Source organism: Acanthopagrus latus, chromosome 1, assembly GCF_904848185.1.
Source record: "Acanthopagrus latus isolate v.2019 chromosome 1, fAcaLat1.1, whole genome shotgun sequence".
Taxonomy (NCBI): domain Eukaryota; kingdom Metazoa; phylum Chordata; class Actinopteri; order Spariformes; family Sparidae; genus Acanthopagrus; species Acanthopagrus latus.
The window spans coordinates 7,659,764-7,674,101 of NC_051039.1; the positions used below are offsets into that span (position 1 = coordinate 7,659,764).

General features: G+C 39.1%; 1 protein-coding gene across 4 annotated transcripts in view; it reads right to left on the bottom strand.

The window, feature by feature from the left end:
• Positions 1-14,338, bottom strand: part of tmem131l (transmembrane 131 like) — a 33,527-nt gene that overhangs the window by 18,595 nt on the left and 594 nt on the right. For 3 of the 4 annotated variants that reach the window (XM_037100446.1, XM_037100437.1, XM_037100427.1), the window contains exons 2-4: positions 13,817-13,890; positions 10,118-10,161; positions 3,024-3,095 (exon numbers count right to left, since the gene is read on the bottom strand). In XM_037100446.1, the coding sequence (XP_036956341.1) occupies positions 3,024-3,095; positions 10,118-10,161; positions 13,817-13,879 (179 nt within the window). In that variant the 5' untranslated portion in view covers positions 13,880-13,890. Of the gene's footprint in view, positions 1-3,023; positions 3,096-10,117; positions 10,162-13,816; positions 13,891-14,021; positions 14,171-14,338 lie in introns of those variants that run through there. The other variant, XM_037100456.1, reaches the window with a different exon arrangement.

The window sequence follows — 14,338 nt, forward strand, 5'->3', positions numbered from 1 at the left end:
AACTGAATCCACTGTGTGTGTCAGTGTTTAAAAAGGAGAGATTAGCCTGGTAATTCAGGTCACTAAGTAACTAGTGTTTTGCATTATGTCAATATGGGAATGCTGTAAAGCTGCTGCCTCATGTTTAATCTGAGAGAGGCTCCAGTGTTAGAAGTCAAACCACATTTACAAATAAGGACATAAGCACAGTTGTGACAGGGCTTTGCGTTACATTAGCATAAAGATTAGCTCACTTTATTTAATAATTCCTGCTACAATATATTACCATATCATGTCACCACTCAACAATCTGTGGCAACCCAAGGCCACTTAACACCCCTTACACCTCACCCTTTACAAAATCACCTCAAGTGAATCAATTTTCTAATTCAACTAAATACAAATCTAAAAAAGATCTACAAAAAAGCTGCATTCTCACAGAACAGAATATCAACAAGGTCATTTAAGTGTGTACAAACATTCATAAAGGGTCTTTCATTAAGCTTGTGCGGCCGACTGAGGTGGGATGTGAGGTACTTTCAGGTGGGCTAAACTAAGTTGATACCACAGTTTATGTTGTTGTATTGCATTATATTATAAAGATGTCACCAGTTGTGTTTGTGTTCCCACTAAAAGATTAACTTCCTGAAGTGGAGTGTACACACATCTATATAAAGCTTAAAATTATTTAGAATCGATTTTTGTTGCCATTTGCCGGCAGTGCAGGTACACTAGAATTTGTGTGGGTATCTCTCAAAGTCAGATGGAAGAAGAGAGGTACTTAGAGGAGCATGCCTACATGAAGCTAAAAAAAAAAAAAAGGACATTTCTGTGCATATAATGTCTTGTCAACAAACAAATGATGACAAATTGAATAAAGTGAGATTAATTAACCCCGCTTCACACCGCAGACAATGTTCTATGCCTGCTGCATCTGACCTATAACACATCAACTACAGTTCATGTGAATGTCTTTACCCATGAACACACAGAGGATTGTAAAAATTTGTGTGTGAGAATGCTTCCTGGACACTGCTGTCGCAACACAAAATTGGCAGTGCAGCAGCAGGAGCTACATTTGGAATGTAACAATGAACTATTAGAAGTCCTAGTAGAAGAACTGGTTATACCAGACTGCAAACTTCAGTTTAAAAACAGGTCTGTCAGTCAAAATGTTGACCAAAAACTTGCAGGTACTTGTGCGTGCAAATTAAATGAATTTCTGCCTTTCCCTGAGTTTGTTTCATCTGAAAAGTCTTATAAATACTGTGATCCCAAACGTTCCCTCAACAACCCAAACTATCCATTGCAGCCATTACAACCTTCTTCACTTCAGCCTTTGGCCAATGCAAAGAAGGTGTATATATATCTGCATAATCCAGTTAACATTCAGTGTGTTGTCTTTAAACAGAGGTAGACACAGTGAAAGACCAAGCAGCACACGGAATCTGCTTGAGGAGAAACCCTGATGTAATTAGTGTATGGTAAATGGTGGCCTGTGTGCGTTCGAGTGCTCCTCTCTGCAGAGGAAGCCCAGGAATACAAACGCAGCACTTTTTGAATTGTGTGTTGGAAAAAGACATCATCTTTTATGCACGTTATTTCTCTACAGACAAAAAGAAAACAACGGCAGCTTTTGTTTAGCATGTATAGTTTATGAGTAACTTCCATTTGAAGATTTATTTAAGAGTTATCCACACTATGGACATTATTAAGTGTTATTATATGACATGAAATTACTGAATTATTATATAAAATGTATATATCTGAGGTCAAAACATTGAAACATATACAGATGTGCAAATGTCAGCTGTAATTAATTTCTTGATTCATTTGTTGTGAATCAAAAACCAGAAATTATAACTTAAATAACTTCCATATTTCCAGGCAACAGCATATCACTACTACAGTCTCGACATTTTCATTTGAGAAGTTTGGTCAGGCCTCAACTGACACATCTTTCACTTCCTGTTCGTGTGAGAGTCTGACTTCACTTTCATTTTATGCAAATGAGACATGCACTCAACAGAATTTCAATAGTTTCTACATTTTCTTTACAGCATTCAACTGAGTCAAGCATGCAAACACTGACAAATGATCACAAACATATTTTTGGAGTTTACCGCAGATTTTGTCTGTAAAATCATCAGTAAACACCAGCACAACAGACAGCCAAGCATGTTTAAACAGTAACACAGATAAAATCTTTTAAGATCCAGTTCTTTCTAGTCTGTGTCGTTGTTTTAACTGGGCCCAAGTGCTTTCAAATATTTTTAACTATATATTTCTTGAGTCATATCTTCAGGATAACTTACTAGTCAACTCTACTGGTGTAACTACACAGTATAATCACGGCTGTTCCCACAGTTTGCACGGATAAAAGGGAAACCACAAGCTGATGTGTGGGACTTCGGTCTTACATTCCTGTTTTGATCTCAACTACAAATATCCTGAAGGAATCCTCTGTCCAAACATTTATTAAACAATATTAAATACATTTTTTGTTGTTTGCCTGCTTGCTGCATTCCAAACAAATTGCATAAAATACTACAAAAATAGATACTGCTAGTGGCTGTTTGCTTTACACAAGAGCAATTCTGACTGCTGTCCAAGCACAGCATTACATGTGATATTCTGGCTGGTCTGGGAGTATGGAGGCAAACAGGGAAGTTTGTAACCCTTCTGACGGGGGTCAAGCCTGCCCAGTATGTGTCTGGATGCTGGGAAAGTGATCTTACTGCCATACTTGGATATCCTGTCTGTTCTTCAAGGTTGGAGGGCCCCTTGTTTTATGAAATCTTCTCTTTTAGTCGCATTCATCACAGCAACAGGTCTCTTGCTGTGACGCCACTGTCTTAATTTAACTCCGGTTATATTAAGTCAGCAGAGTTTTCCACATCACTCAAGACGGAGAGATGGCGAAATGAAATACACTGTGTAACTGGGCGTGTCATATAGGGTTTCATCATATTCAGTGTGAAGTGAATAACATCTATGCTTGTTAAGGCATGTCATATGAAGTGGGAAGTGAGAGCAGTACTTACTGCGTCCCAAACTCCAACGCTGGGGGCTGAAAATGCAGAGGCCTCCCATTTTCCCGTGTATATGGAGAGGAACTGGTGGAGAGAGAAAAAAATAACATGAGTAAAAAAAAATGTCCAAAGCACTGCACTTGAATCTCATCAGTTTAACCAAAAATATAAAAGCATGACAAGAGAAACATCAATGTTGTTAGCACAGTGTCCTGGCACCGTAAGACAAGAACATTGTGTCCCATCTAAAAGAGCATGTGACGGTTCACAGGGATGAATTTACAGTTAAAACCATCACTGCCCCTGGCGGCTCCACAAACCACTTATTTCTCTGCTTAAAGGGACTAAGATCGAGTCAGCACAGAAATTAAATTACTATTACACAAAGAGGGGAGGCCAGTACTGGAGGTCGTGGATCACACTTTAAATGAAGCCTTTTGCAGAAGAAAATAATTACACACTCTGCTGAAGGTTGCAACTAGAAAACAAAGAGTTAACTGTGTTAGACATCACATCATTTCATACACTGACTTAGAATGAAATAAACAAAAATACTCTAAAAAATATTTGGGATTTTATGTTACAATTTTCTATGCATTCACACGTAAGGAAAAACCATGATCACATGATCCAGAGTTGTGTATAAGTGTAGTACTAGTACTACTGCCTCACAAAAAATTATATCACTCTTGCTTTATCTACTTAAAGTACTGTATACGGCACTGTGGACAGTCTATAGAAAGCCATGCAGCTTGAAATGTTGCTATATTTTAAACCCCTTATGAGTTATTTTTATCACCTGGTTGTACTTATCCCTCAACAGGTCGATATCAATATCACATAAAGAACTCTCACTGTAGACCAACATAGCAGGTGCATATAGAATCTATGTTGCTTTGCATAGCTTGTAAGCACCGCCAAATAAAAGCAGCTCAGCTCAGCAGCTCTTGTGTGGATTATGGTGCATATGGTTTCCAATATGAGCTGATATGAAAACTTTACAGTTACTTTACTGTTACTTTAATTTCCCTGTTTCCCTGTGCTGATGTGATTTTATACAATAAAGTTTATTGTTGAACATCAGCCCCAAGTATTGGTCAGGCTTTATTGGAAATGGGTGGCTGGAAGGAAGGACACCTGATACAGGATTGTAAATGTTTGTGTGCATATATAATGTATGAAAACAGGAGTGAACCCAGTTGACAGAAGACTCACACAGCTGCTGACCAACGGTTCAAGTGCCATCTTAAAAAGGACATCACTCCTCTGTATGTTTTCATGAGTGCTGCACTGGATTCCTGAGTTTCTTGTGTGTCATTTAAATATTTGTCACCAGAAGAACCAATCTTGTGCCCAGAATAAAAATCCCACTTCCAAATTCAAGAAATTAAAATACTCAGTGGCACTGTTCAAATATTAAGGCCAAACCCCAAAATATCCAGTTTACTTTCACATATCACAAAGAAATGCAACCAGTCTTCACATCATAAGATCTCAACTGTGTCCACGACTAGTGTGAAGCTTGAGGCCACATAGGCATTTATGAAAAAAACTGGTCTGTCTCAATACATGTTGTGTTTTCAGAGAAAACCGTATCAAAACAGACAGATGAACAGAGCAACCGTTGATATCTGACCAACCTTCACCATCCTTTCACCCTCCTTCTAACAGCAATATAAAAATAATCAGAAGACACCAAAGCGGAGTTCACAAGTAAACAGACAGGATGTTGAGAAAACACCACCAGAACCACCAAATGCTGCAGCAAAGTGTGAGGAGACCGAGAGGGGAGTTAAATCCTTCATGGTCAACACAACATCACCCTGTACTGACATAACTGACTTAAATCTTAGTTTGGGCATTTGTGATCATCTGAATGTGTATTTTTAAAAAAACTTTATGCACATTATTGATCATATTTCTTCTTCATGGTCAACCACAGATTTGATTTTGACATTTGAAGATTGAAGATTACTTTGACATTCACAAGCATGTCTCATGCAAAAGATTTACATGAATATCGTTACAGGACATTTTACAGTTTACATAACGAATAAGGAACTAGAGGGGTTTTGTGGTGACATACTGTAACTATAAATGAATGGCGACACATTCTCCAAATGCTGAGGCATGTCTCATAAAGCAGCCCCTAATAACTAGAAGGCAGCAGCAGTGCGATTTGCATTACTTATTGCTGGACCAAGCAGAAACACCAGAACTTTTCCACCAAAAAATGGCAAACAGCCTCAATACTGAAGTGCTTTCTGCAAGGATTGTTAAACTGACCCATCCCAAATAGTTCCACTATCTTACATACTGCATTCAATTGGGAGAGTAAAAGAAAAAACAGGAAGTGCTGTATAGACCTCCCATGATAAACATACACATGCAGACTGGAACATTACACAAGGTCATATAATGAATGAAAATGTTAGGAAATGTTCTAAGTGGATAATTTCCTGTTGAGGCAGCAATCTAATTCACCATCTCCGTTAATATATATTGTGGTTCTCCACCCTTTTCCCCATAGCAAACATTCCTACACAGAATAACCTGTTTGTATAAACACCATTCTAGATGACAGCTTGAAAAATGCTGCTACAAATGTATTTGTCACACAAAAACACCAAACTCAACGCAACATGAGAACAACTGAGGCTGGTCCAGTGTGAAGTTTATGTGCAGGATATCAGACTGACCTCAGTTCAATCTGTTGACACTTAGACAGTCAGAGTTTACTTAAAGGTCGGAGCATTGTACAGACATGTGTCTTCTATCTTGCTCTGTGTGGTTAGTGTTTAAAAAGGACAGTTTGCATGATTCTATAAAATATCACTGGGTAAGAGAACATACTGAATTAACTAGTGGTGATTTCAGATGCATTTCAGAGAATTTCTGCAACAGTTTCATCGTTGTATTTCATATTACATCCAGTTCTACTTGTGCAGTTAACTTGCCACCTGCGCCAAAGCTCTGCTGAACTGGATCACTTCCTGAGCCGCAGCTCAGCCTGTATAGTCGGTTATGAAAGAAGCGAAAAAGAAAAGGGGTCGATGCTGAGACAACAGAAATAAAAAGAGCTCTGAAAAAGCCTGGCAACCCCCAAGCAAACCTTTATCTGTCTTCTGCTTGGGTCAATCAACCTTGTCTCTGTAGCCCAACATAAAGATAGGGAGGAACTACGCTGTCTTCATATAAAAGCAATAATTTACTTCAGGCTAAACTGAACTGACAGAACAGAAGTGAAGTGGGAAATGAAATATGGTAAGTAAAACTTGGATGCAACTTGGTAGAAATGGAGTGTCAGGAAAAGTGAAAATATGCAACCCTCGGCTCTAGACCTGTCATCATAACTAACTGTCCAATAGTTTGTCCAAATAATAACTGAAATAAAAAAGACCATTTAACTGCACATTATGTAAAAGTTACGTAAACCCTTGCAAAGAGCATGAACTTATAATTCTTATGAATATTAAAAAAATATCCTAAATATATATAAAACATAAATAATGCTAAACCACAAAATCCAAACAATGAAATGGACACAAGCTCTGTTAAAAAAATGTATATAAACACAACAAGCAATGTCAAGATCAGCAGAAATGACAGAGGTCATGTACATATATGGTAACAAGCCTACCCGCCCCCAAAAGATATCTAATTTCAGAGTAAGCATAAGCTGATCAAGTTAGTTCACACAAGCACTAAGCACCTGCATATTTTAAAGGGATGCACATATTGCAAGTTGCTTTGTTCAGAAGCAGCTGCCAACTAAATGCATGCAACATCAACCTTTTAAATCATCCAAGTCTGATATCTTTAGATGTTTGCATTCCATCAATCTGTCAAAAAGGTCACAGACTGATCCAGATGCAGATACAGAAGCACAAGTCAAACAACAACAAAATTGCTTAATTGGTATTTTTATCTAATGATAATAAAGATGTTTCACTGCAGGCTACCAACTAGTGATACTTGAGCACAGTAGCAGGTGAAGACTCACACTTTCTATTTTCTTAGATACCGTCAAACTCAGCAAAATATAGTTTCTGCCTTTCACTTTTCATAAACGCCCACTCTTTCAACAAGCTTTATCTATTCATGCACCTGCTCTTGACTGAACTGTCATACTGCCTCATGGTTTAACACCTGCAACATTACAATATTTCCCCTCTGTAGATTTAGCCCAAGATAACAACTGCAATACATCAACAGAAAGAAGACGAAATAAACTGGCAGTGGGCTTTGATTTGACAAGAGGGACACTGTCTCCTCTGTTACATAACAAGCGCTTCTCTCCCTCATGCTGTTCTAATTGTTTGTTAATTCATAACTTGTCAAAAAGTATAACTTCAAACAGTGTTAGTCAGGGCGGAAAAGCTGTGTGTGGGTGAGCATACAAGGGGTCAAATGTGAAGGTGAAATGAGGTCGTCTGCAGAGGAGTGTGATGGCAGACAGTTGATTTAGATCTAGATAGAACTGATACTTGAAATCTAAGGTCAGCAGCTTAAACATCACAGAGGCATTTATGTAATTAAAAGCAGATTACAGTTGCAAAAGAGAGGAGAGCATTTACCTTGTTATACGTCTTACCAACTTTTTACTCTGAATTCAACAGCTGCTGACCTTTAAAGAAAAACTCAGCCTCTCTCAACATGCGTACCACTGAGCCGTAGTCCAAGGGTTCTGTCCACTGCCACAGTACAAAAATAACAAGTTATGTTTGGCGCTATTTGATCCCCTGGATCTAACTCAAATAAAGTCAATGTTAGCAGTGACCTCAGCCGTGCTCCGGGGGAGAGGTTAGGACCAGTGGAGAGTCTGGGTCAACTGGTGTTCACAGGTGTTCGTAGACGACGGGGAAACACTGAGTAACAGTGAAATTAAAAGCACATGGTGCAGTTTTACTTGTGCCACAGTATTAACACTCCAGTGCAGTGAAGAGTAGGTGTCAGGGAGTTTTTCAAAGCCAACACAATAAAAGGACCAAGATTGTGGGGAAATTTAAAAGACTCAAATAGACAAAAGGGAGAGCTAAGGCATTTTGACACAAGACTGGACTCGGACATAGATATCATTAACCTCTGTATCTGCAGCCTGCATTGCTCTTTAAGCTGGGAGAGAGTGACGGCAGGCCTGCCAAGTGCCTGATAACCCAGGCACGAGAGGCCTCACAGCCCACAGCTCAGGAGGTCTCCAGGTCAACCAGCACTACGACACCTTCTTTGCTTGTCACCTCGCTGAACTTAAAAATAGCCATATTCCCACACTGTTCAGCTTGCTACGTGCAAACCTAATGAACTTTATATAAAGTCTGAAAGCTTGTCATTTCAAGCAGGAGCACTCCAGTCATTTAGTATTGCACTGCTATTCCATTATTATCTAGTGTTTGGGGCCGCTCCTACATACAGTTTCAGAATCTGTTTTTCATATTTGCCAATTTCATATTATTGCCACAACTGCATCATACTGTCATGGTGGATTATATAATATATAGTAAGTGCATCAATTTAGGAGTCAAAATCAAGCACTTTTAAAAGGCACTGAAGCATAACATTTCTGGAAATAAAGTTTACAGAATTCCCCAAGACCCACACTACTCAATGTAATGTATTGTTTGATTCAATTATATCCAGATATTAAGATAAGATATTATCTGTCCATTAGATTTTGTGTAATGCTGCTGACAACCCTAACCCTAACCCTGACCCTAACCCTAACCCAACCAACCAACCACCCAACAAACCAACCACCCAACAAACCAACCAGCCACCCAACACTGTTGAAAACATTACCTCCATGGCGGTGGTAAAAAAGACATGGAAATTTCAATGTATATGGGACTTTGAAAATCAACGATTTTTTCAATAAGTGTATTCCAATTCAATCATATTCCCACCATTGAAAACAACAGTTAAACTTCAGCACCTTCCAAACAAAGCATTGTATTAACTCAAACACAGAGGGATACAAAAGTCAACCAAACTGTATGTAATTTGTCAAGGAACAAACTTCTTCAAGATGAGGAACACTTGAATGTGGGGAACATACTCAGCCAGTTCAGCAATATGATGGGCTGGGCTCTTTACATCACTGGCATTGCTCCTCTGGAAAAATAAACAAGGAGCAGAAGCAAGCGCATATGCTAGAGTATATGTGTATATATGTATTTAACGTCAGTAAGAGGGATGAACAAGCCTGAAGATTGCTCTGAGTAAGCTATTACTGAATAACACTGTGAATTGTCGATATTTTGCTGCAAACATGTATTTTCAAAACAGTTTTCTACAGGAACAAAAACAGCTGGGAAAGACAGACCTCCCCTCCTTTTTCTTTCAAGGAGTTCTAAAATTAGTCAGGAATCTGGTTCTGTGCCTCTTTAACACACGCCCCCAAACTCTCTCCGTCACACACCCCCTCACTCAGCAACATAAACAACATAGCCTGCACAGAGAGAAGGACTTTTAAAAGCCTTTTCAGAAACATTCAGTCCCATTACACTGAAACCACAACACCTCATTTGTCTGTGTGAATACAAAAACACGTCACACCACGGCCACAGTTAAATTCTGCATGTGAAATAAACCATTTAAGTTCTACTATAATTCATAGCTTGTTGAAGATGTTCATATCCAACCGGAGAACTTTTTTTCAGAAACATGCAGAGGTATGCTTGTTTTTTCCACTGGGCTGTTCACAAACCAAACCCACGCCATAGCCCTGCTTTCATTCTGTGTCTTACAGTATAATTCTAGCCTGCATATACAGGAGAAAACACTTCAGTATGATGCAATCTGCATGTTGGTTTGGGGTTTGTTGGCAATTATGTGGCTTGGTGGAAAGTCTCGACATATTTCCAAGTGCCACTCATGAACAGGTGGAAACCTTTCATCAACTGTAAATATTATTTTAAAATTGCTGAATGTATATGCTACTTTCTCTGCCCAGTGTTTGAACTAGCTATGTAAGATGATTTAAATGTCATCTACACCTTCTCATCTTGGTTGCTGACTACTGTGAATGTGCAATACATCATAAACGAGTGACAAAACCCACAGTTTCCGTTTGAGGCCGTTCTCACAAAAGAGCTACTTAAAGAATGTACCTGTCATCCAGTGGAAGACCATCTTTTCGTCGTTCCTTCTCCACCTGAAAATGAAATACGAAAAACACTTTCATCAATAAAGCAAAACAGGCTGCAGCCCATTAATTCTACATTCGTACTGTGGCCTAGAAAGAACCATATCAGGAGGCTCTGTGGGATGTAAATCTACTGATATGCCAAACAGCCTTCTGGCTACTATGATGATTCTCATAAACAAAGAGGTTTGATGCACACTGATGTGCCAACAACTTCCCTGATACATTTCACAATGCATCTGTATTTTATTGCTTCAAATGCCAAAGGTTTTTGTTTTGGATAAAATATGTTTTCACTGTAAATACACCAGGAAATCCAAGCAGAAAACTGGAACAGCCTGGAGAAACTAAAACTGGCATTACATCTTTTCCACCCTGACTCCGAGGGTTAGACAGCAGGCAGCAATTTCTGCCAGTGTTGGCAGAGTGTACTGTCGTTCTCAGAATACAACAATGAACATCCAGTTTGTCGTGCTCTACATGTTCTCACCCTGTGCATTCAGGATTACTGAATGAATACAGCATTTATGTTGATTGGAGACTATACAAATTTTTTTTGCTGCAAGTGGTGAGCAATCTACACATTAAGACTGAGCAAGATAATGTTGATATATGATTGCAGAATTGGGTTTCCTGATCTTAAATATAATGTTAACACCATATACAGCATTGTCTACATAATTAGTTTATTTCTTATTTAACAATATAGTCGTGTGTTGGTTGGTTTGATAAAATGTCTATACACCCATCTATCCATCACCTCTCTGAAGTAAAATGCACTTATCAAAATGAAAAATAACAAATCAAATCCACCCATTTTTCTTTTCTTTTACTCATAAAATGTTTACCCCAGAGTGCGGAGTACCCATCCAGACATTCATTTGAATCATCACAAATCATGTAGACTTGAATAACCGGTTGATTCAAGTTACAATGAACCATGTGCATCATTGTCTAACCACATAGCGGTGTTCATGTCAACATACTGCATCTACTGGGGGCTGTTTATGTTCATTTTTCTTGACTAAGAGTGGAGATTGACCAGTGGTGCACTTGGTAGGTCAGGGACAACTGAGCGATCATTTTCACGATGACATGGCTTAGATCCATTTGTGTAACTGAAGTGCTTAAAATACTCCATGTTTTCATAAACTCCTTTCAAACTCAGCAGAAAAGCACTCCATGAAAACCATAAACAATGGACATTGCATGGGGTGAACGTTTACTAAATAAGTGACTGAAAATTACAACACAGCAGTTCAAACAGCAATGCAAACACTGTTAACCACACTGTAGGTTATATGCATCATGCATGGCCGACAGAGATAAGCTTTCATGTCTTCAAAGACAGAACATACAGTTTCCATAGGAACAATCTGGGAGCTTTATGGCTACATCATGGCTTCATGATCACACCACAAAACAACAGGACTTAATATAGGAGCTCTATGAGCCACCACCATGAATCCCCATCTGTCAGACATTTTATCTCCTCTCCCATCTTTCCACCTGCTCTCTACTGCAAACTAGTTAAGCAATTAGGAAAAAACACACACTGTACAGAACACAGAGGTACAAAATTACACTGTGTGACCATGAAGATTATACCATATTGTTTCTAAGGAGGTTGTAACAACCCTTTATGTTTTTGCAGGCAATGCAGTGCGTCAAAGAGTATGGTTCCTTATACAATGTTGTGGTACAGTAAAATTAAAAGACTTCACTGAATATGCACAAAATGTACCATTTCTATATATATTTGTGATGTTTTTAAGTTTCTCTCCTTTGACTTTAATGTATATATTGTGAAATGATTTTTTTAATATATTCATATATCCCTGTAAGTGCTCCTGTTTACTTGTATCATCCTGTGTCATATCCTTCAATGACCCCACAATGTTTAAAGCTTGGCAGGTTGATTGCTTAAGTGAATGAGCAACAGATTTTCCAGCTGATTAAGTACAACAATGACACATTCTGTTGCTGCTTGTTGCAGCAGGTGAGCCATTAAAGCACTAGGAATATTCAAAAGGTGGAGCAGTGCCATTTGTAATTGAAATGGATTCCACTTGCAGGGATTTTAAGGTGAATGCAGGGATTTTAATCATCTATGACAAGCATCTGTTTACAAAACACAAAGAGGTGGAAATCTAAACTAATCCAACGATCATTGGGTGACTGTAAGCCACCTAACACGATTTGCAGCTAATCCAAACATATGATTCTTAGTAAAATCCACAACACAAGTCAGTGTTGATAAAACAACAAGTAAGAGGTATGAGATTATGAACAGTTTCAATCATAAGATGTAGCTATGCACGTAGTATCTGTTCAGCCAAATTAAATATCTTATTAGATTTGAGCAATATGCATCAAGGCACATGACACTGTTTTTTCTGCGTCACCACTTCAATGTCCCTGCAGCAACATACAGTACAGTGCACTACTTAACCAGCTGACCAGCAGCAGCACTGGAATACAGAAGAAAGACACCCATGTCATGCTCTATTTCACATAGCCTGTGTAACTGAGACAGTCACTCCATTCACCGCTGCTGCCTATCTAAACATGACACCCAACAATGTCAACAGTCCTGCCATCTGTCAATTGCTCAGCAACGACTGGAAGTGTGGAAAAAAGCATGTCTGAACACCGACACACACAGCTTTTCTTTCCAAATTAATTCTTTTGTCTTACCAATCTCTAACAATTATTTTCAGTGGTGACTATGGTGACAGCAGCAGTGTGAAGATTTTTAAAACTTTGCAAAACATCAAATCAAACAATCCAGTAGTTTGTGAAAGGGAAAACCCACATTTTAAAAATAAAAATAAAGAAAAAGGTATCAGGTTTCACAAAAGCTAAACCAGACCAAGTGCATTAAAGCTGTTTTGTGCATAATCGTCTTTACTAGTCTTTTAAAAGGCAAATTATCAAAGCTATTCACTTCTGTTAACAAAGGCCTGGCTGCTCCTGCTGCTGCAGAACATGCCACACCTCCCCCTCAGGTAACATGACAGTCAGCTGTTGACCTCATGACAGGTTATCCGTAAACATGCCTGCTGTTTGTGTTTCTGGTCTTGGCCAATGATTACATAATCATCATACAGGCCTGCTAGGAAATATTTACAGAATTGTAGTTGACATCCTAACAAATAAGGCATGACATTAAAACTGCACAAGCAGGAAATAATTGTAAAGTAGAATGCAGGTATGTTTGCAAAGAAGTAGTATTCAGACTCACTCCTAACATGCTCTCACTGTGTACTACTGACTGAACTCCACAATGGACACTATGTACAAAAGAAAATAAGGAGGAGCCACATGGCAGGTGGCCTCCCGCTCTGGTTTCATTTCACTATTTAACAATGCATACTAGCAAGAAAACTACACGATCTGCACTGTAGCATAGTCAGAACGCCGTGTATGGTCACTGATATCTCCTCACATAAACAAATGAAGATGCACACCCTCAACTACTTACAAAAGTGGAGCCAAACACAATGGGGGGATGCACTAACCACACACGTGCTCATGCATCTGACTGCATTTGGGGAGGAGGGGTGATCTGTGTTTTTTGTTTTTTTTTTTTTTTTTGCATATAGAAACTCTCAATTCCTCATTATTCATACAAACACAGGCAAGAAAGAAATAACGTAATTACCTGAAGTGGGACTAATGGGTCTGCATCCTCTGGTTGCCAGACCTCGACCACGCTGGTGGACATCTGACTCAGAGCTTTTGTGGGAGCGAGAAATGAAATTGACAGTGAGATGATTGGTTGGAAACTGGGCAGCATGGAAAACACAACCGACTGGAATTACATACAAATTGAAGCAGCGGAGAGATTAAACTGCAAAACTACAAACCCCTTGTGTCATATGTGCCTGTGGCATGTGAATAAACTGAAACGGCGTGTATGATAACCACACAGACGAGTGAGGAAATGACTTCGCCTCGGCAGGCTGACAAAGGCTGTTTGCTAGCTGCTCGCTTAGCTTGTAGGCTAGCTCGGCGGCTAACGAACTTGGAGAACCCTCTCTCCTGCCTGGCTGCTGCTGCTGCAGTCAACACGACTCTTCAGCTGGTCGTCTAGGGTTAATTTACGACATTTTACAGCCGCTCTACAGTAACAACATCCACCGCTAAGTCCTCTTTTTAAGCCCAGATAAGACGTTACTTCCCT